General features: G+C 42.8%; 1 protein-coding gene across 1 annotated transcript in view; it reads right to left on the bottom strand.

Annotated features, from left to right (window-relative positions):
• Nucleotides 1-23,056, bottom strand: part of LOC124259100 (E3 ubiquitin-protein ligase HACE1-like) — a 72,312-nt gene that overhangs the window by 3,307 nt on the left and 45,949 nt on the right. The window contains exons 16-25 of the mRNA XM_046693191.1: nucleotides 20,748-20,847; nucleotides 19,795-19,892; nucleotides 18,462-18,549; nucleotides 17,287-17,436; nucleotides 7,215-7,276; nucleotides 6,636-6,770; nucleotides 5,614-5,745; nucleotides 3,613-3,708; nucleotides 3,161-3,231; nucleotides 1,430-1,543 (exon numbers count right to left, since the gene is read on the bottom strand). Coding sequence (XP_046549147.1) covers nucleotides 1,430-1,543; nucleotides 3,161-3,231; nucleotides 3,613-3,708; nucleotides 5,614-5,745; nucleotides 6,636-6,770; nucleotides 7,215-7,276; nucleotides 17,287-17,436; nucleotides 18,462-18,549; nucleotides 19,795-19,892; nucleotides 20,748-20,847 — 1,046 coding nt within the window. The remainder of the gene's footprint in view (nucleotides 1-1,429; nucleotides 1,544-3,160; nucleotides 3,232-3,612; nucleotides 3,709-5,613; nucleotides 5,746-6,635; nucleotides 6,771-7,214; nucleotides 7,277-17,286; nucleotides 17,437-18,461; nucleotides 18,550-19,794; nucleotides 19,893-20,747; nucleotides 20,848-23,056) is intronic.

Here is a 23,056-nt window from a genome sequence, read left to right as displayed (position 1 = left end):
TGTTTTGTTTGTTGTCTAGAATGGCAGGTATAAACTGCTGGTCACCATGTGGATACTCACCATCACCATGTGGATGCTGTGGGGAGTTTACCAGCTGTGTAAGGTACATGGCTGATGGTAAACTGCTGGTATCTTACTCACCATGTGGATGCTGTGGGGAGTTTACCAGCTGTGTAAGGTACATGGCTGATGGTAAACTGCTGGTATCTTACTTCACCATGTGGATGCTGTGGGGAGTTTACCAGCTGTGTAAGGTACATGGCTGATGGTAAACTGCTGGTATCTTACTCACCATGTGGATGCTGTGGGGAGTTTACCAGCTGTGTAAGGTACATGGCTGATAGTAAACTGCTGGTATCTTACTCACCATGTGGATGCAGTGGGGAGTTTACCAGCTGTGTAAGGTACATGGCTGATGGTAAACTGCTGGTATCTTACTCACCATGTGGATGCTGTGGGGAGTTTACCAGCTGTGTAAGGTACATGGCTGATGGTAAACTGCTGGTATCTTACTCACCATGTGGATGCTGTGGGGAGTTTACCAGCTGTGTAAGGTACATGGCTGATGGTAAACTGCTGGTATCTTACTCACCATGTGGATGCAGTGGGCAGTTTACCAGCTGTGTAAGGTACATGGCTGATAGTAAACTGCTGGTATCTTACTCACCATGTGGATGCAGTGGGGAGTTTACCAGCTGTGTAAGGTACATGGCTGATAGTAAACTGCTGGTATCTTACTCACCATGTGGATGCTGTGGGCAGTTTACCAGCTGTGTAAGGTACATGGCTGATGGTAAACTGCTGGTATCTTACTCACCATGTGGATGCTGTGGGAGTTTACCAGCTGTGTAAGGTACATGGCTGATAGTAAACTGCTGGTATCTTACTCACCATGTGGATGCAGTGGGAGTTTACCAGCTGTGTAAGGTACATGGCTGATGGTAAACTGCTGGTATCTTACTCACCATGTGGATGCTGTGGGGTTTACCAGTTTACCAGCTGTGTAAGGTACATGGCTGATGGTAAACTGCTGGTATCTTACTCACCATGTGGATGCTGTGGGAGTTTACCAGCTGTGTAAGGTACATGGCTGATGGTAAACTGCTGGTATCTTACTCACCATGTGGATGCTGTGGGGAGTTTACCAGCTGTGTAAGGTACATGGCTGATGGTAAACTGCTGGTATCTTACTCACCATGTGGATGCTGTGGGCAGTTTACCAGCTGTGTAAGGTACATGGCTGATGGTAAACTGCTGGTATCTTACTCACCATGTGGATGCAGTGGGCAGTTTACCAGCCAGCTGTGCTGTGTAAGGTACATGGCTGATGGTAAACTGCTGGTATCTTACTCACCATGTGGATGCTGTGGGGAGTTTACCAGCTGTGTAAGGTACATGGCTGATGGTAAACTGCTGGTATCATACTCACCATGTGGATGCTGTGGGGAGTTTACCAGCTGTGTAAGGTACATGGCTGATGGTAAACTGCTGGTGACTGCCACTGCTGCTAAGGTTGGCAAATCCACCATACGGCACTCTGGAGCTGGAGAAAACAACCACAAATCTAAACACATATCAGTCAAAATGGTACTTTCATGATGATGTGTTGCATCTGCTCATAAATAATATTCCTGTTATGTTTGGATAATGTCTCTTCAAATACTGGAGTTCATCAGAGGGTCCACACCCCTTTATTCAATGTCTAGTTATATAACTGTATTGTAGTACAACAACCAGGCAGCATATCACAGGCAATCATCCAAGGGTCAAGTCTTGACTAACTTAAAGCATGTTAAAAATATATTCACTGTCAGGCAGCACCTTATCGTATGACAATACATGTATGGTCAGCCTGCGGTATTCAGCATCTCATCCACAATGTTAAAGTTCCATGGCCATAAACTTCCATAAAGGACAATAATCCTATCTGAGGGCCACAAACTTCCGACTTGTTTGGACCACCTCTGTGGTGTAGTGGTTAGAGCGTCCGCCCAGAGAGTGGAAGGTCGCGGGTTTGATCCCCGACAGCGTCATACCAAAAGACGGTGAAATATGGTACTTGTTGGTCTCTGCCTGGCGCTCGGCATTAATGTGTACAACAAGGACTGGTCGGCTCGGAGTCAGTATAATGTGTCTGAGTGGGGTATTCATGCTTCACTGCGGCATGGTATCTCAGTGGGCTAGCACTATAAAACCAGCTTAAGTCTGGGCTAGTACAAGCAGCTGCACATACACATACACACGCATGCACGTCGTTATATGAGCGAAATATTCTCAAGTACGACGTTAAACCCAACTTCACCTCACTTCAGATTTGTTTGTATCACAAAAGAGCAGCACCAGCGCAACAAGAAACGAGTACCAGTAGTTTTTGAGAAAAACAGTCCCCTTGGAACCCATGGAACAGAGGCCATAGCCAGTTTTCAATATCATTTAACCTTGACCAGTTACATCAGTGCGTAAAATTCCAGTTAACAATAGTTCATGAGAAAACCCCATTCTCTTCCCACAGAGGTTACTTGTCATATCTTCCTACGAACCTCTGTTCTAATACGGCCATATTTCCCGGTTCTCGTAAAATCCCCTAGCGGCAAAAAATCGCAACACGAATTACCTCCCTTCTTTCTATCCAATCAGAACACGTGTTATATCGATGCAAATAAACATGGGGCCTCAAATATCCCTCTTCTCTGCCGGGGACTTGTGTTGATGTGACACACAAGACATGTAATGGCAAGCTTGTCAGTTGTCAACGAGGGCGATGGTGACGCCATTGATCCGCCATTACATGACTGAGTTCTGTCTAGAAGTAATGTTTGCGTATCGCACAGGGGAAGAGGTTCCAGTTTTTCCGAAGCATACGAAAATTACTGAGTCCTTGCGAATGATCACTTTTGAAACAACGTCGCTGATTGCACAACTAAATCTGATTGCAACGAATCACGAATTCTGAACACTCGCACCATGAAAGGGCCGTATTAGAACAGAGGTTCGTAGGAAGATATGACAAGTAACCTCTGTGGGAAGAGAATGGAGAAAACCCATCCTCAATGAGAAACTGACAGACAGGGAAGGATGGATGGATGGACAGACATTTAGTTTCAATAATGTGGATGTTGACGTTGATGTTGATGAGTATTTCCGTAAACGTTCCACTGACCTGCCGGTGACAAACTGCAGCATGAGGACCCTCTCCTGCATCGTGAAGTCTCCCATCACCTCCCAGAACCACTGGACAACAGAACATCACAACTAGAAACAGTGGTCTGCATATCATGACTTACATCACAGACAGTGTTACATTCTAGGTCTCTCAGCTTCTAACTTAAGAGTGTGTGAGTTAATACGGTTTTACGCCGCTTTTAGCAATATTCCAGCACTATCACGGTGGGGGGCACCAGAAATGGGCTTCACACTTTGTACCCATGTGGGGAATCGAACTCGGGCCTTCATCATGACAAGTTAACGCTTCAACGACCAGGCTACCTCACCGCCCCTTCTAAATTAAGCTTACTGGCTTGTGAATACAATGACAGTAAAATGACCTATAGTTGGTTTATAACGTCTTAAGAAAGCAGAAATGATTTTATACAGCTTAATTGTATAATTTACCTGTATAACTATACAGTCCACTGAGTAGCCAGTATAGCCTGTGTTAGCCTTCCAGTCTTCCAGGTCAATGTCAGGAAGACCTGACACTAGCAGCTCCTATAACAGACATTCAGACCATCACAACACAGTTCATACAGGTCCATGTCAGGAAGACCTGACACTAGCAGATCCTACAACAGACATTCAGACCATCACAACACAGTTCATACAGGTCGATGTCAGGAAGACCTGACACTAGCAGGTCCTACAACAGACATTTAGACCATCACAGACACAGATTCATACAGGTACAACAGACATGTCAGGTTCATAAGACCTGACACTAGCAGCTCCTACAACAGACATTCAGACCATCACAACACAGTTCATACAGGTCCATGTCAGGAAGACCTGACACTAGCAGATCCTTCAACAGACATTCAGACCATCACAACACAGTTCATACAGGTCCATGTCAGGAAGACCTGACACTAGCAGATCCTACAACAGACATTCAGACCATCACAACACAGTTCATACAGACCATGTCAGGAAGACCTGACACTAGCAGATCCTACAACAGACATTCAGACCATCACAACACAGTTCATACAGGTCCATGTCAGGAAGACCTGACACTAGCAGATCCTTCAACACACATTTAGACCATCACAACACAGTTCATACAGGTCCATGTCAGGAAGACCTGACACTAGCAGGTCCTTCAACACACATTCAGACCATCACAACACAGTTCATACAGGTCCATGTCAGGAAGACCTGACACTAGCAGTCCTTCAACACACATTCAGACCATCACAACACAGTTCATACAGGTCCATGTCAGGAAGACCTGACACTAGCAGATCCTTCAACACACATTTAGACCATCACAACACAGTTCATACAGGTCCATGTCAGGAAGACCTGACACTAGCAGACCTCCTAGCAGATCCTTCAACAGACATTCAGACCATCACAACACAGTTCATACAGGTCCATGTCAGGAAGACCTGACACTAGCAGGTCCTTCAACACACATTTAGACCATCACAACACAGTTCATAAAGGTCCATGTCAGGAAGACCTGACACTAGCAGATCCTTCAACACACATTTAGACCATCACAACACAGTTCATACAGGTCCATGTCAGGAAGACCTGACACTAGCAGGTCCTTCAACAGACATTCAGACCATCACAACACAGTTCATACAGGTCAATGTCAGGAAGACCTGACACTAGCAGATCCTTCAACAGACATTTAGACCATCACAACACAGTTCATACAGGTCCATGTCAGGAAGACCTGACACTAGCAGATCCTTCAACACACATTCAGACCATCACAACACAGTTCATACAGGTCGATGTCAGGAAGACCTGACACTAGCAGATCCTTCAACAGACATTCAGACCATCACAACACAGTTCATACAGGTCGATGTCAGGAAGACCTGACACTAGCAGCTCCTACAACACACATTCAGCCCATCAAAACACTATAAAATGAGCAATAAAACCTCTCATATCTACAATTATATTTCTCTTGATATATACAACAATTGGTAAATAACTAATTCTTCAAATCTGCACAATAAAAAAATCAAATCTATCTACATCAACCAAAATTCTAATAAAACCATATAGACTGACTGACTGAGTTTAGTTTTACGCCGCTTTTAGCAATATTCCAGCAATATCACGGCGGGGGACACCAGAAATGGGCTTAACACATTGTGCCCATGTGGGGAATCGAACCCGGGTCTTCGGCATAACGTGCCAACGCTTTAACCACTGGGCTACCCCACCGCCCCAAAACCATATAGAAAGAAAGTGAGTTAATAGGGTATTCACTAATATTCAACCAATAAAACTGCAGGTTACACAAGAAATGAACTTGACATCCATTGCACTCCTGGGAAATTAAGCCCTGCACTTCAGTTAAAGCAACATCTTAACTACTTACCTACCTCACCATCTCAGAAATATTTAGTAAAGTCAGTAAAACCAAGCACCTACCAGTTCATACTCATCAAAGAGTTGTACAAGGCTGTGTGGAATGTAGTCATGGAAACCAGACAGGAAGCTGTTGATCTGGGGCATGATGGCCCGTGTCATGCGTAGCTCCGTAACTAGCTGGACGTACTCAGCCTACAGTAGAACATTATCATGGAGATCATTACTAAATCTGTTTGTTTTTGAGACAATTAAATACAGACAATATTTCAGTATATGTGACTAGAATAGCATCTTGATTCTATACATCTGGAACTGGCAAAGGGATGAGAGCTGTCTACATTACCATCAAATTCTTGTACAAAGTGAGTGAATTGCGTTTAATGCTCCTAGTAACAGGCTATCAGCTAGACATGAGAATGAGAGTGAATCAAGTTTTATGCTGCTTTTAGCAATATTCCAGCAATATCTGGACAGATGATGCCAGAAATGCTTCACACATAGTTCCCTTCAAAGGAATCGAATCAGGGACAACCCTACACATAAACTGAATTCAGACCTGGGAAACCCATTTAACAATGAGATTCAAAATGATCCATTCACATTTCCTTTTCTAATTTGGGCCTTACAGGCAAATGTATCAAACTTGATAAACCAATACTTACAGGGCAAAAGCATATACCCTTCATAGTGGATTTAAGTGCCTAGGACAAGGTAGACAATTGGCTATCAAACTAAATTTGACGTGCAGTAATGGACCATCAAGTGTTGCTTCCTTTTTGTCTCCAAAACTCACTGAATATGTTGCAACTTGCAATGAGGTCTAGTGAGTGAGTGAGTGAGTTATTATTTAACGTCACATCGGCAATATCTCAGCAATATAGTGACGAGAACAATCCAGACAATAAAAGGTGAAAACGTTTGGAAGATTAAAACCTGCCGACGATGGACAGTAAAACTACTAGAGAATCACAGATATGAATATAAAACTAGCGAGCAAAGCTAAAAAATCCAATTAAAGAAGACAATACAGTATAAAGCAATGAGGTCTGGACAGTGCCTAAACAGACTGGTATGACTCTGACCTTGTTGGCGTCTGTGACAGGAAGAGTGCTGCCCCCTGGTTTGAGGTCTACTTCCTGGAGAACGCCGAACACATCTGTTTCCACGGAGAATGTAAGGTCAAGGCCAAGCTGACTGATGTCATGATCCAGGATCCACTGAAATGGCAGCCATGCTTTATACATTCACTTCATGGCAATGGTCACCTAATTCCTGTCAACTTGGGAGATAAAAGCATTGTGCCTGAACTGAACATGGAGAATCCAATATAATGATTGAACATGGCTCTAACATTGACTCTCTATAAGTTGTGTTAAATACTGAAACTATATCACTCTCATAGAATTAATTTGAACGACTTTTGTTCAATAAAAGAGCCCCTAGAACATTGTGATATTTCACCTTTATCCTTTTCATATTGTGTACTGTTATTTCTGTACTGATGAGGCCTCACACACACATGACCTCTCCTGCAGCCGCTACATCTCGGTTAGAGTGAACTGGACAGATATCTCTATCTGTTGTGAGTTTATTCCACATGTTACATGTTGAGCAGCAGAATATGACCAATGGTTATGAAGTGTTGGAGACAAGCAACTCACCTGTAAGTTTTTGGCATACTCTGGATCTATTGAGGCTACATCCGTGTAACTGACTGGTATACCTGTAGACAGAGGGATATGTCAGGAAGGACTGATTGTACGTGTCTGTAGAGACAACTAGAAGTCATTATACAAATGAGTAGAGAAATCACATATCAATTGTAACATGGCTGAACTTAACAAGGAGAAATCGCTGTAATCTGATTCTGGATGTAGAATCAATGAACCCCAAAGGAGTCAACAGGTTCGGGTCTCTTCTCTATTATGAGACTCATTGGTTGTTTGTTGGTGGTAGTTCATCCAGTATATGTCTGTAGGGGATTCTCTTGGCAATACGTCTGTTGGGGACTTACCAGTATGTGACTGTAGACTCACCCAGTATGTGTCTGTAGGGGACTCACCCAGTATGTGACTGTAGACTCACCCAGTATGTGTCTGTAGAGACAAACCCAGCATGTGCCTGTAGGAGACTCACCCAGTATGTGTCTATAGAGACTCACCCAGTTTGTATTTGTAGAGACTCACCCAGTATGTGTCTGTAGAGACTCACCCAGTATGTGACTGTAGACTCACCCAGTATGTGTCTGTAGGGGACTCACCCAGTATGTGACTGTAGACTCACCCAGTATGTTACTGTAGACTCACCCAGTATGTGACTGTAGGGGACTCACCCAGTATGTGACTGTAGGGGACTCACCGAGTATGTGTCTGTAGGGGACTCACCCAGTATGTGACTGTAGACTCACCCAGTATGTGACTGTAGACTCACCGAGTATGTGTCTGTAGGGGACTCACCCAGTATGTGACTGTAGACTCACCCAGTATGCGACTGTAGACTCACCCAGTATGTGACTGTAGACTCACCCAGTATGCATTTGTAGAGACTCACCCAGTATGTGTCTGTAGAGACAAACCCAGCATGTGCCTGTAGGAGACTCACCCAGTATGTGTCTTTGGACTCACCCAGTATGTATTTGTAGACTCAACCAGTATGTGTCTGTAGAGAATCACCCAGTATGTATCTATAGACTCACCCAGTATGTTGCTATAGAGACTCACCCAGTATGTGTCTGTAGAGACTCACCCAGTATGTGTCTGTAGAGATTCACCCAGTATGTTGCTACAGAGACTCACCCAGTATGTTGCTATAGAGACTCACCCAGTATGTGTTTGTGGAAGGACCAGGTGAAGTACACACTGAGAAGCTGCCTATGGTGGAAGAGCGCGAGCCCGATGGCCTGACTCACCCAGTATGTAGCTATAGAGACTCACCCAGTATGTGTTTGTAGAAGGACCTGGTGAAGTACACACTGAGAAGCTGCCAGTGGGAGAGAGCGAGACCGATGGCCTGACTCACCCAGTATGTGGCTATAGTGACTCACACAGTATGTTAGTATAGAGACTCACCCAGTATGTGTCTATCATGACTAACCCAGTATATTGCTATATAGACTTACCCAGTATGTTGCTATATAGACTCACCCAGTATGCTGTTATAGAGACTCACCCAGTATGTGTCTATAGAGACTCACCCAGTATGCTGTTATAGAGACTCACCCAGTATGTTGCTATAGAGACTCACCCAGTATGCTGTTATAGAGATTCACCCACTATGTGTCTATAGAGACTCACCCAGTATGCTGTTATAGAGATTCACCCAGTATGTTGCTATAGAGACTCACCCAGTATGCTGTTACAGAGACTCACCCAGTATGTGTTTGTAGAAGGACCTGGTGAAGTACACACTGAGCAGCTGCCTGTGGAAGAGAGCGAGACCGATGGCCTGACTCACCCAGTATGTTGCTATAGAGACTCACCCAGTATGTGTTTGTAGAGACTCACCCAGTATGTAGCTATAGAGACTCACCCAGTATGTGTTTGTAGAGACTCACCCAGTATGTTGCTATAGAGACTCACCCAATATGTAGCTATAGAGACTCACCCAGTATGTGTCTATAGAGACTCACCCAGTATGTGTTTGTAGAAGGACCTGGTGAAGTACACACTGAGCAGCTGCCTGTGGAAGAGAGCCAGACCGATGGCCTGACTCACCCAGTATGTGTCTAGAGACTCACCCAGTATGTGTTTGTAGAGACTCACCCAGTATGTGTCTATAGAGACTCACCCAATATGTAGCAATAGAGACTCACCCAGTATGTGTCTATAGAGACTCACCCAGTATGTGTCTATAGAGACTCACCCAGTATGTGTCTATAGAGACTCACCCAGTATGTGTCTATAGAGACTCACCCAGTATGTTGCTATAGAGACTCACCCAGTATGTGTCTATAGAGACTCACTCAGTATGTAGCTATAGACACTCACCCAGTATGCGTTTGTAGAAGGACCTGGGCCCACTTGCACAGAACAACCTTAGTTACAATCAATCTTAGGCCCCTACAATCAACTTTACAATCGCCATACAATTGCCCTAACCCACTTGCACAAAGCCGATCTTAGGCGATTGTAAGGCGGCATGTATTTAAGATCGTGATCTTAGCTAAGATCGAACTCTTCAACGGTGGAGTACGAATTTCTTAAACTCGACTCCGTCTACAGTTGTCTGAAAGTGCGCATAGCATGCTGCATAAATAAAAAGTGATACTGGTCCCAGCACACATACCTCCCTCAATCGCAGACCTTGCAGAATTTTCATGAAAAGTCCCAGAAATCTTAGAAGGAACCGATTACGTGGGATCGATAGCATATATGTTTCTACATTCTAACTGTCTTGATTTATGAACTGAGAATGTGATATTGCAACCACAGAAATACCTACCCATGTTTTATGAAAATACTGAAAATCTGTAAAAAATACATGAATAAATTTGAATCTAGATTGGAGGACTTAATTATGGAACTTAAAATAACAAATATAAACAGTATTTCCTTATGATATAACACCTAAATGTATGATTTGCCAATGGTTGTCAATGAGACATTGTTTATCTGTAGCTGTTGGTGGTGGTGGGGTGTGGGGTGGTTGTAAAATCCTAAATATATCCGAGAATAAAATACAATAAAATAATGGCTACAGAAGTGTTGTAAAGAATGCATGGCAGGGGAAATACGTGTATTAAATAATATTTCAACAGAGTAGTTATTAAATTCAGTATTCACAGTATATTAATTATTTAACCCTATTAGTTGATAAATGTTTTTCTTCAAGTGAAATTCTTTTGAAACATAAATTTTAATGCCTCATCATATATATATCCCTATTTGATGACTACTTGTATATATCGATACATGTATTTAAATTGCATAATCAAATTTAGATTTATGGATGAGAAAGAAACTTGATTTTGCACGTTAACTTGTATCTACTTGTAGATTACTTTAATGATAAACTAAGACAAAATCACTCCATGACCCGAAAAGAGATATCAGTATGTCGAGCTCTGCAATGGGCATGACAGACTGTCACGGCAACGGCATATGCCAAGGAAACCACCCCATCTTGCGTTTTAAAGTAAAATTATCTGCTCTTGAGTTAATGAAAAGGTCACGGCCATTGATTAATCGCGACGCGGACACCATTCACTATTATCCTTTCCTTGATTATCAAGAAGGTATGTTGTTTCACACTTATTCCAACATTGAATCGAGGTGGGAATAGTACTTTGTGATATCGACTCGATAGTTATGTGTTTCACTACAGTAAATAACAATGTATCCGACGTTAAATCGGTTGTGCATTCTCCGTGTTGTTGAAGTGTCGAGGCGAACCACACAGTTTTATGCAATATAAATGCAATCTCCAAACGTATAGCTGATTATTTGCGTGAAACAGACACTAATTTGAATGCCATTTCCAAAATGACTAAAATGATCTTACCTCCTTACAATTGGTCTGGACCAATTGTAAGTTTCGATTGTAACTTACAATGATCTTAGCCTACAATTGCTTTGTGCAAGTAGATGGCGATTGTAACCGAAGCCTAAGATCGCGATCTTAAGGAATTACAATAATTGTAGCGCTAAGATCGTTCTGTGCAAGCGGGCCCTGGTGAAGTACACACAGAAGCTGCCTATGGAACAGAGACAGACCGATGGCCTGACTCACCCAGTATGTGTCTACAGAGACTCACCCAGTATGTTGCTATAGAGACTCACCCAGTATCTGTCTATAGAGACTCACCCAGTATGCGTTTGTAGAAGGACCTGGTCAAGTACACACTGAGAAGTTGCCTATGGAAGAGCGCGAGCCCGATGGCCTGACTCACCCAGTATGTAGCTATAGAGACTCACCCAGTATGTGTTTGTAGAAGGACCTGGTGAAGTACACACTGAGAAGCTGCCTGTGGAAGAGAGCGAGACCGATGGCCTGACTCACCCAGTATGTAGCTATAGAGACTAACCCAGTATGTGTTTGTGGAAGGACCTGGTGAAGTACACACTGAGAAGCTGCCAGTGGGAGAGAGCGAGACCGATGGCCTGACTCACCCAGTATGTGGCTATAGTGACTCACACAGTATGTTAGTATAGAGACTCACCCAGTATGTGTCTATCATGACTAACCCAGTATATTGCTATATAGACTTACCCAGTATGTTGCTATATAGACTCACCCAGTATGCTGTTATAGAGACTCACCCAGTATGCTGTTATAGAGACTCACCCAGTATGTTGCTATAGAGACTCACCCAGTATGCTGTTACAGAGACTCACCCAGTATGCGTTTGTAGAAGGACCTGGTCAAGTACACACTGAGAAGCTGCCTATGGAAGAGCGTGAGCCCGATGGCCTGACTCACCCAGTATGTAGCTATAGAGACTCACCCAGTATGTGTTTGTGGAAGGACCTGGTGAAGTACACACTGAGAAGTACACTGCTGTTATAGAGACTCACCCAGTATGTTGCTATAGAGACTCACCCAGTATGCTGTTATAGAGATTCACCCACTATGTGTCTATAGAGACTCACCCAGTATGCTGTTATAGAGACTCACCCAGTATGTGTTTGTAGAAGGACCTGGTGAAGTACACACTGAGCAGCTGCCTGTGGAAGAGAGCGAGACCGATGGCCTGACTCACCCAGTATGTTGCTATAGAGACTCACCCAGTATGTGTTTGTAGAGACTCACCCAGTATGTAGCTATAGAGACTCACCCAGTATGTGTTTGTAGAGACTCACCCAGTATGTTGCTATAGAGACTCACCCAATATGTAGCTATAGAGACTCACCCAGTATGTGTCTATAGAGACTCACCCAGTATGTGTTTGTAGAAGGACCTGGTGAAGTACACACTGAGCAGCTGCCTGTGGAAGAGAGCGAGACCGATGGCCTGACTCACCCAGTATGTGTCTAGAGAGACTCACCCAGTATGTGTTTGTAGAGACTCACCCAGTATGTGTCTATAGAGACTCACCCAATATGTAGCAATAGAGACTCACCCAGTATGTGTCTATAGAGACTCACCCAGTATGTGTCTATAGAGACTCACCCAGTATGTGTCTATAGAGACTCACCCAGTATGTGTCTATAGAGACTCACCCAGTATGTTGCTATAGAGACTCACCCAGTATGTGTCTATAGAGACTCACTCAGTATGTAGCTATAGACACTCACCCAGTATGCGTTTGTAGAAGGACCTGGGCCCACTTGCACAGAACAACCTTAGTTACAATCAATCTTAGGCCCCTACAATCAACTTTACAATCGCCATACAATTGCCCTAACCCACTTGCACAAAGCCGATCTTAGAGCGATTGTAAGACGGCATGTATTTAAGATCGCGATCTTAGCTAAGATCGAACTCTTCAACGGTGGAGGTACGAATTTCTTAAACTCGACTCCCGTCTACAGTTGTCTGAAAGTGCGCATAGCATGCTGCGCAAATAAAAAGTGATACTGGTCCCAGCACACATACCTCCCTCAATCGCACCTTGCAGAATTTTCATGAAAAAGTCCCAGAAATCTTAGAAGGAACCGATCACGTGGACGATAGCATATATGTTTCTACATTCTAACTGTCTTGATTTATGAACTGAGAATGTGATATTGCAACCACAGAAATACCTACCCATGTTTTATGAAAATACTGAAATACGAAAAAATACATGAATAAATTTGAATCTAGATTGAGTGACTTAATTATGGAACTTAAAATAACAAATATAAACAGTATTTCCTTATGATATAACACCTAAATGTATGATTTGCCAATGGTTGTCAATGAGACATTGTTTAATACGCAGCTGTTGGTGGTGGTGGGGTGTGGGGTGGTTGTAAAATCCTAAATATATCCGAGAATAAAATACAATAAAATAATGGCTACAGAAGTGTTGTAAAGAATGCATGGCAGGGAAATCGTGTATTAAATAATATTTCAAGAGAGTAGTTATTAAATTCGTGATTCACAGTATATTAATTATTTAACCCTATTGCTGTTGATAAATGTTTTTCTTCAAGTGAAATTCTTTTGAAACATAAATTTTTAATGCCTCATCATATATATATCCCTATTTGATGACTACTTGTATATATCGATACATGTATTTAAATTGCATAATCAAATTTAGATTTATGGATGAGAAAGAAACTTGATTTTGCACGTTAACTTGTATCTACTTGTAGATTACTTTAATGATAAACTAAGACAAAATCACTCCATGACCGAAAGAGATATCAGTATGTCGAGCTCTGCAATGGGCATGACAGACTGTAACGGCAACGGCATATGCCAAGGGAAACCACTCCCCATCTTGGCGTTTAAAGTAAAATTATCTGCTCTTGAGTTAATGAAAAGGTCACGGCCATTGTTAATCGTGACGCGGACACCATTCACTATTATCCTTTCCTTGATTATCAAGAAGGTATGTTGTTTCACACTTATTCCAACATTGAATCGGTGGGAATAGTACTTTGTGATATCGACTTCGATAGTTATGTGTTTCACTACAGTAAATAACAATGTATCCGACGTTAAATCGGTTGTGCATTCTCCGTGTTGTTGAAGTGTCGAGGCCGTGAACCACACAGTTTTATGCAAGTAGATGGCGATTGTAACTTGAAGCCTAAGATCGCGATCTTAAGGAATTACAATAATTGTAGCGCTAAGATCGTTCTGTGCAAGCGGGCCCTGGTGAAGTACACACAGAAGCTGCCTATGGAACAGAGACAGACCGATGGCCTGACTCACCCAGTATGTGTCTACAGAGACTCACCCAGTATGTTGCTATAGAGACTCACCCAGTATCTGTCTATAGAGACTCACCCAGTATGCGTTTGTAGAAGGACCTGGTCAAGTACACACTGAGAAGTTGCCTATGGAAGAGCGCGAGCCCGATGGCCTGACTCACCCAGTATGTAGCTATAGAGACTCACCCAGTATGTGTTTGTAGAAGGACCTGGTGAAGTACACACTGAGAAGCTGCCTGTGGAAGAGAGCGAGACCGATGGCCTGACTCACCCAGTATGTAGCTATAGAGACTAACCCAGTATGTGTTTGTGGAAGGACCTGGTGAAGTACACACTGAGAAGCTGCCAGTGGGAGAGAGCGAGACCGATGGCCTGACTCACCCAGTATGTGGCTATAGTGACTCACACAGTATGTTAGTATAGAGACTCACCCAGTATGTGTCTATCATGACTAACCCAGTATATTGCTATATAGACTTACCCAGTATGTTGCTATATAGACTCACCCAGTATGCTGTTATAGAGACTCACCCAGTATGCTGTTATAGAGACTCACCCAGTATGTTGCTATAGAGACTCACCCAGTATGCTGTTACAGAGACTCACCCAGTATGCGTTTGTAGAAGGACCTGGTCAAGTACACACTGAGAAGCTGCCTATGGAAGAGCGTGAGCCCGATGGCCTGACTCACCCAGTATGTAGCTATAGAGACTCACCCAGTATGTGTTTGTGGAAGGACCTGGTGAAGTACACACTGAGAAGCTGCCAGTGGGAGAGAGCGAGACCGATGGCCTGACTCACCCAGTATGTGGCTATAGTGACTCACACAGTATGTTAGTATAGAGACTCACCCAGTATGTGTCTATCATGACTATGTGGCTATAGTATATTGCTATAGAGACTCACCCAGTATGTGTCTATTGCAGTATATTGCTATATAGACTCACCCAGTATGCTGTTATGCTGTTATAGAGACTCACCCAGTATGTGTCTATAGAGACTCACCCAGTATGCTGTTATAGAGACTCACCCAGTATGTTGCTATAGAGACTCACCCAGTATGCTGTTACAGAGACTCACCCAGTATGTGTTTGTAGAAGGACCTGGTGAAGCACACACTGAGCAGCTGCCTGTGGAAGAGAGCGAGACCGATGGCCTGACTCACCCAGTATGTTGCTATAGAGACTCACCCAGTATGTGTTTGTAGAGACTCACCCAGTATGTAGCTATAGAGACTCACCCAGTATGTGTTTGTAGAGACTCACCCAGTATGTTGCTATAGAGACTCACCCAATATGTAGCTATAGAGACTCACCCAGTATGTGTCTATAGAGACTCACCCAGTATGTGTTTGTAGAAGGACCTGGTGAAGTACACACTGAGCAGCTGCCTGTGGAAGAGAGCGAGACCGATGGCCTGACTCACCCAGTATGTGTCTAGAGAGACTCACCCAGTATGTGTTTGTAGAGACTCACCCAGTATGTGTCTATAGAGACTCACCCAATATGTAGCAATAGAGACTCACCCAGTATGTGTCTATAGAGACTCACCCAGTATGTGTCTATAGAGACTCACCCAGTATGTGTCTATAGAGACTCACCCAGTATGTGTCTATAGAGACTCACCCAGTATGTTGCTATAGAGACTCACCCAGTATGTGTCTATAGAGACTCACTCAGTATGTAGCTATAGACACTCACCCAGTATGCGTTTGTAGCAGGACCTGGTGAAGTACACACAGAAGCTGCCTATGGAACAGAGACAGACCGATGGCCTGACTCACCCAGTATGTGTCTACAGAGACTCACCCAGTATGTTGCTATAGAGACTCACCCAGTATCTGTCTATAGAGACTCACCCAGTATGCGTTTGTAGAAGGACCTGGTCAAGTACACACTGAGAAGTTGCCTATGGAAGAGCGTGAGCCCGATGGCCTGACTCACCCAGTATGTAGCTATAGAGACTCACCCAGTATGTGTTTGTAGAAGGACCTGGTGAAGTACACACTGAGAAGCTGCCTGTGGAAGAGAGCGAGACCGATGGCCTGACTCACACAGTATGTTGCTATAGAGACTCACCCAGTATGTTGGTATAGAGACTCACCCACTATGTTGCTATAGAGACTCACCCAGTATGTTGGTATAGAGACTCACCCAGTATGTTGGTATAGAGACTCACCCAGTATGTTGGTATAGAGACTCACCCAGTATGTTGCTATAGAGACTCACCCACTATGTTGTTATAGACTCACCCAGTATGTGTCTATAGAGACTCACCCAGTATGTTGCTATAGAGACTCACCCAGTATGTGTCTATAGAGACTCACTCAGTATGTAGCTATAGACACTCACCCAGTATGCGTTTGTAGAAGGACCTGGTGAAGTACACACAGAAGCTGCCTATGGAACAGAGACAGACCGATGGCCTGACTCACCCAGTATGTGTCTACAGAGACTCACCCAGTATGTTGCTACAGAGACTCACCCAGTATCTGTCTATAGAGACTCACCCAGGATGCGTTTGTAGAAGGACCTGGTCAAGTACACACTGAGAAGCTGCCTATGGAAGAGCGCGAACCCGATGGCCTAACTCACCCAGTATGTAGCTATAGAGACTCACCCAGTATGTGTTTGTAGAAGGACCTGGTGAAGTACACACTGAGAAGCTGCCTGTGGAAGAGAGGGAGACCGATGGCCTGACTCACACAGTATGTTGCTATAGAGACTCACCCAGTATGTTGGTATAGAGACTCACCCACTATGTTGCTATAGAGACTCACCCAGTATGTTGGTATAGAGACTCACCCAGTATGTTGGTATAGAGACTCACCCAGTATGTTGGTATAGAGACTCACCCACTATGTTGCTATAGAGACTCACCCACTATGTTATTATAGAGACTCACCCAGTATGTGTCTACAGAGACTCACCCAGTATGTGTTTGTAGAAGGACCTGGTGAAGTACACACTGAGCAGCTGCCTGTGGAAGAGAGCGAGACCGATGGCCTGACCGGCAAAGCGGAAGTAACTGAGGTGGTCTGGGTTGATGGAGGAGTTGCTGTTTGGCTGGAATGTACAGCCTGAAACCATGGCAACACAATGACAACACTGCAACACACTTGTGTACACATGCATGCTGGATACAAGCTCACAACAGTTTGGACTGCTGCAGATTATTGGAAACTTAGTTGGGACAAAATTACAATATTCTCCTAATATGAACCCAAAACAAAGGTTCCTTGACTTCAGTAATATCTGCTGATAGCATACATTAATCAATGGTGTGGAACAACTGACTGAACTATTAGTGTATTGTAACTTCACAATGGGGGTGAGTAAGTATGGCTTTACACTGCTTTTAGCAATATTCCAGCAATATCATGGTGGGGGACATCAGAAATGGGCTTCACTCATTGTATCCGAGTGGGGAATGAAACCAAGATCTTTGGCTTGATTAGGGTGGTGGTGGTGGAATTGGGTTTAACGTCGTGCTTGAGAATATTTCGCTCATATGACGACGTGCATGCGTGTGTATGTGTATGTGCGGCTGCTTATACTAGCCCAGACTGAAGCTGGTTTATAGTGCTAGCCCACTGAGATACCATGCCGCAGTGAAGCATGAATACCCCACTCAGACACATTATACTGACTCCGAGCCGACCAGTCCTTGTTGTACCCATTAATGCCGAGCGCCAGGCAGGGACCAACAAGTACCATATTTTAACGTCTTTTGGTATGACGCGGTCGGGGATCGAACCCGCGACCTTCCGCACTCCGGGCTGACGCTCTAACCACTACACCACGGAGGCGGTCGCTTGATTAGGGAACCTTTTAACCCCTAAGCAACCCTACTATTCTCACTTAGAAAATCTTGGACGTCAATACCATGCCAGACAAAACAGTTTCAAGTGATATCATATACTGAAGGGAACATCTGAAAGTACAAGTGTTCTTTATTCTTTTCCAGGTTTATTTGCTTGGCATTGTGGGTGAAAATCTGGGAATGTATAAAGGAACACTACGATGAAGTGGTGTTCCCTTATTTGTTTCACTCAGCATATATATTAGCTATGCAGGAGACACACAACACAACACTACAGCTTACCGTCTGCTGATTGTGTGAAGAGAGCATAGTCAGCATTCAGTATCTCCCGTGACAGAACATCAAACCATTCTCGCACCACACCGTGACCCTGTCATCAGAAAGTGAAAGAGTTCGACTGTGAAACTGCATCCAAGGCAAATGTGATAATTCAAACAATGGAATTCCTTTTGTCATTTCCTGCCTTGTCTTTCAGGAAAATGTGGGAATGTGGGAATACAGGAGGTTGTGTCAGGACTGATTAATCAGGCTATTAGCGTCAATGCTTCTAAATAATTCTTATTTTAAAACTTCTGACTACAGAACAGTGGCGCTCTATTATATGATACATCCTGTAGTTTTTGAGAGCGATGGCATTTACTGCAGAGAGGGAGTGCCATCAAGATCAATGGAACATTTCTGTTATTGGTAAAAGTTCTTTTGATAAAATAAAACAAAATCTAGATGATAAAATAATGTTTTCTACATAGCATCCATTTTGTGTGTACACATTCGTGTACATTGGATTAACATGTCTGAATCATGTTAAACACAAAACACCCTATGAGCTATTCAAATAATAGTCTTATAGTGTTGCAGTCATTTGCTTCGATTGTGAAGTGATCTCCAGAGCTCCAGATAAGATTTAGCTCATGTGGGTACTGTACCCACTGTATTTTGTTGGAGTGGGTATTATGAATGTTGAGTGGGTATTTCATTTTCCGTTACCCACAATTTTCATATATGTGCGTATTTCAGTCATTTTACTCACCTAAGTATGGTGTCATTGAGTAAGTTTACTAAGCAGGTATGTTCTGCCTTATGTCATACCTAATCAAAACCAACTTAAATATAATGGACATGATTTCATAAAAAATCACTGATCCTATACTGACAGTACAACACTAGTCATATACTAACAGTACAGCTTGATAGCAATCGATGTCTTTTTCATTGCGCAAGCGATTTTTATAAATATATTCCGTACGCATTTGTTTTAAAGTTTTTGCATATCTAACATTTTTAATGCGTAGTTGGTACACAACAATTATTTTTCAATGCGTAAATGGAAATTTTCTATGCGTATTTTACCCGGATACGCAGCTTATCTGGGCCTCTGATCTCCATATTGATTCTAGACAGTGTACATATTATAAGTGAGTATATTGGGCACAAATTCAGATGACTGCTCTCATCTTCATATGACAAATTTTTATTAAAATTTGAGAATTTTGCTTTTGAGATAAATTTTGAAATAAACTTGTAATAACAATACAAACAATGATGATTTGTTGAGTAATTTATTCATGTAACATTGTGCTCATCCATGAAGGAAGACTTGATGCATCCTACTCACCATGCCTTCCTCGCCATTGAAGCGTACGGCCAGGTTGACCTTGAGGCGAGACGGGTTTTGGTTGATGATTTCCGCACAACTGCTGTGGAACAGTCGATCTACAAAACAAATCGTTTTTTGTGAATTGATATTTTAACTGTATCAGTTATAATTTATTATCTTAAACATGTTATAAATATTTTCAATAAAAATAACAGACATGGTTTTACTTTATAACCATATAGAGTAATGTTTACGTGTAGCATTAGCACATTTTAGGGAACGTAAAACTGTTTCCTCAAGAATAGCAGAACAGTGTTAGATGCAGCTTGTAAACTTTACAATACATGTAATGACATTAGACTTGTGCTAACAGTAATAACTGAAACTTCATTACTGTACCTGCCTGAACTTGACGTTTCACAACAGCCAATCATATCACAAAATCACTTTATGTTTACAATAAAGGTCATCAGGTGACTGAATATTTTACACGCACTATTTCAGAAAATGACTAGACTGGCCATTGTGAACATTGTCAAGCATAAAACTGTTCAAAATTGTCAACAAAAGTTAGAATGAGCGTCCTTCAAAATGTTTGAAGGAGTGTGTTTCATAGTTACAGACGAGAAGGAATTAGGACCCCTCAGACCTGGGTACCTGAGTCCCACTTAGGACCCCACTGAGCAGGGTACCTGAGTCCTACTTCGGCCTCACCGAGCAGGGTACCTGAGTCCCACTTAGGACCCCACTGAGCAGGGTACCTGAGTCCTACTTCGGCCTCACCGAGCAGGGTACCTGAGTCCTACTTCGGCCTCACCGAGCAGGGTACCTGAGTCCCACTTAGGACCCCACCGAGCAGGGTACCTGAGTCCTACTTCGGCCTCACCGAGCAGGGTACCTGAGTCCTACTCCGGCCTCACCGAGCAGAGGATATGAGTCCTCCTTCGGCCTCAAAATTATACTATGCCCACCTCTCTTGACTGTCAGGACAGGGATTTCGGGATCTACATCTGACGTATTCACTTGGGTCTTCAAGTTGGTGTAAAACCATTCACGGCGAACTTCAAAATGCTGAAAGCATCACAGTATTGAATGAGACAATTGACTACAATCCATAACAAAATGGCATTTGGTAAACGATTTAGATTCAAAGGTAGTCCAACACAACAATCATTAGCGTCCGAAGGTTGTGTTTTCGATATTTCAAATTTAAACACATTACATGTTGATGTGGTCAATATTTCAGGCTGAAATGATATGTCTGACGTATGTCTGACGTATGTCAACACATGTTGAAAACATTATTGCCAGAAATGTCCAGTTATAAATCACATCCTTGCATGATAAACAGTAGGGATGTTTATAGATTATAACCCCAGTCATCAAACTTCAAAGTCTAACCTGTGTTTTATTGGCAGGCTGTTTACTGGGCTAAATACATGATATACAGTCAGGACGTTTATGGATTATGATCCCTGTCATCAAAGTCTAACCTGTGTTTTATTGGTGGGCTGTTTACAGGGCTAAATACATGATATACAGTAAGGACGTTTATGAATTATAATCCCTGTTATCAAAGTCCAACCTGAGCTCTGATGGTGGGCTGTTTACAGGGCTAAATACATGATATACAGTAAGGACGTTTATGAATTATAATCCCTGTTATCAAAGTCCAACCTGAGCTCTGATGGTGGGCTGTTTACAGGGCTAAATACATGATATACAGTAAGGACGTTTATGAATTATAATCCCTGTTATCAAAGTCCAACCTGTGTTTTATTGGTGGGCTGTTTACAGGGCTAAATACATGATATACAGTAAGGACGTTTATGAATTATAATCCCTGTTATCAAAGTCCAACCTGAGCTCTGATGGTGGGCTGTTTACAGGGCTAAATACATGATATACAGTAAGGGCGTTTATGAATTATAATCCCTGTTATCAAAGTCCAACCTGAGCTCTGATGGTGGGCTGTTTACAGGGCTAAATACATGATATACAGTAAGGGCGTTTATGAATTATAATCCCTGTTATCAAAGTCCAACCTGAGCTCTGATGGTGGGCTGTTTACAGGGCTAAATACATGATATACAGTAAGGGCGTTTATGAATTATAATCCCTGTTATCAAAGTCCAACCTGAGCTCTGATGGTGGGCTGTTTACAGGGCTAAATACATGATATACAGTAGGGGCGTTTATGAATTATAATCCCTGTTATCAAAGTCCAACCTGAGCTCTGATGGTGGGCTGTTTACAGGGCTAAATACATGATATACAGTAAGGGCGTTTATGAATTATAATCCCTGTTATCAAAGTCCAACCTGAGCTCTGATGGTGGGCTGTTTACAGGGCTAAATACATGATATACAGTAAGGACGTTTATGAATTATAATCCCTGTTATCAAAGTCCAACCTGAGCTCTGATGGTGGGCTGTTTACAGGGCTAAATACATGATATACAGTAAGGACGTTTATGAATTATAATCCCTGTTATCAAAGTCCAACCTGAGCTCTGATGGTGGGCTGTTTACAGGGCTAAATACATGATATACAGTAAGGACGTTTATGAATTATAATCCCTGTTATCAAAGTCCAACCTGAGCTCTGATGGTGGGCTGTTTACAGGGCTAAATACATGATATACAGTAAGGATGGTTATGGATTATAATCCCAGTTATCAAAGTCTAACCTGTGCTCTGATGGTGGGCTGTTTACAGGGCTAAATACATGATATACAGTAAGGGCGTTTATGAATAATAATCCCTGTTATCAAAGTCCAACCTGAGCTCTGATGGTGGGCTGTTTACAGGGGGCTAAATACATGATATACAGTAAGGATGGTTATGGATTATAATCCCAGTTATCAAAGTCTAACCTGTGCTCTGATGGTGGGCTGTTTACAGGGCTAAATACATGATATACAGTAAGGGCGTTTATGAATAATAATCCCTGTTATCAAAGTCCAACCTGAGCTCTGATGGTGGGCTGTTTACAGGGCTAAATACATGATATACAGTAAGGATGGTTATGGATTATAATCCCAGTTATCAAAGTCTAACCTGTGCTCTGATGGTGGGCTGTTTACAGGGCTAAATACATGATATACAGTAAGGGCGTTTATGAATAATAATCCCTGTTATCAAAGTCCAACCTGAGCTCTGATGGTGGGCTGTTTACAGGGCTAAATACATGATATACAGTAAGGATGGTTATGGATTATAATCCCAGTTATCAAAGTCTAACCTGTGCTCTGATGGTGGGCTGTTTACAGGGCTAAATA

The sequence above is a fragment of the Haliotis rubra genome, unplaced genomic scaffold (assembly GCF_003918875.1).
Source record: "Haliotis rubra isolate DU_JTF1 unplaced genomic scaffold, ASM391887v1 Scf71, whole genome shotgun sequence".
Lineage (NCBI taxonomy): Eukaryota > Metazoa > Mollusca > Gastropoda > Lepetellida > Haliotidae > Haliotis > Haliotis rubra.
The sequence above is the reverse complement of the archived record's forward strand: the minus strand, read 5'-3'. Positions and strand labels throughout refer to the sequence as shown.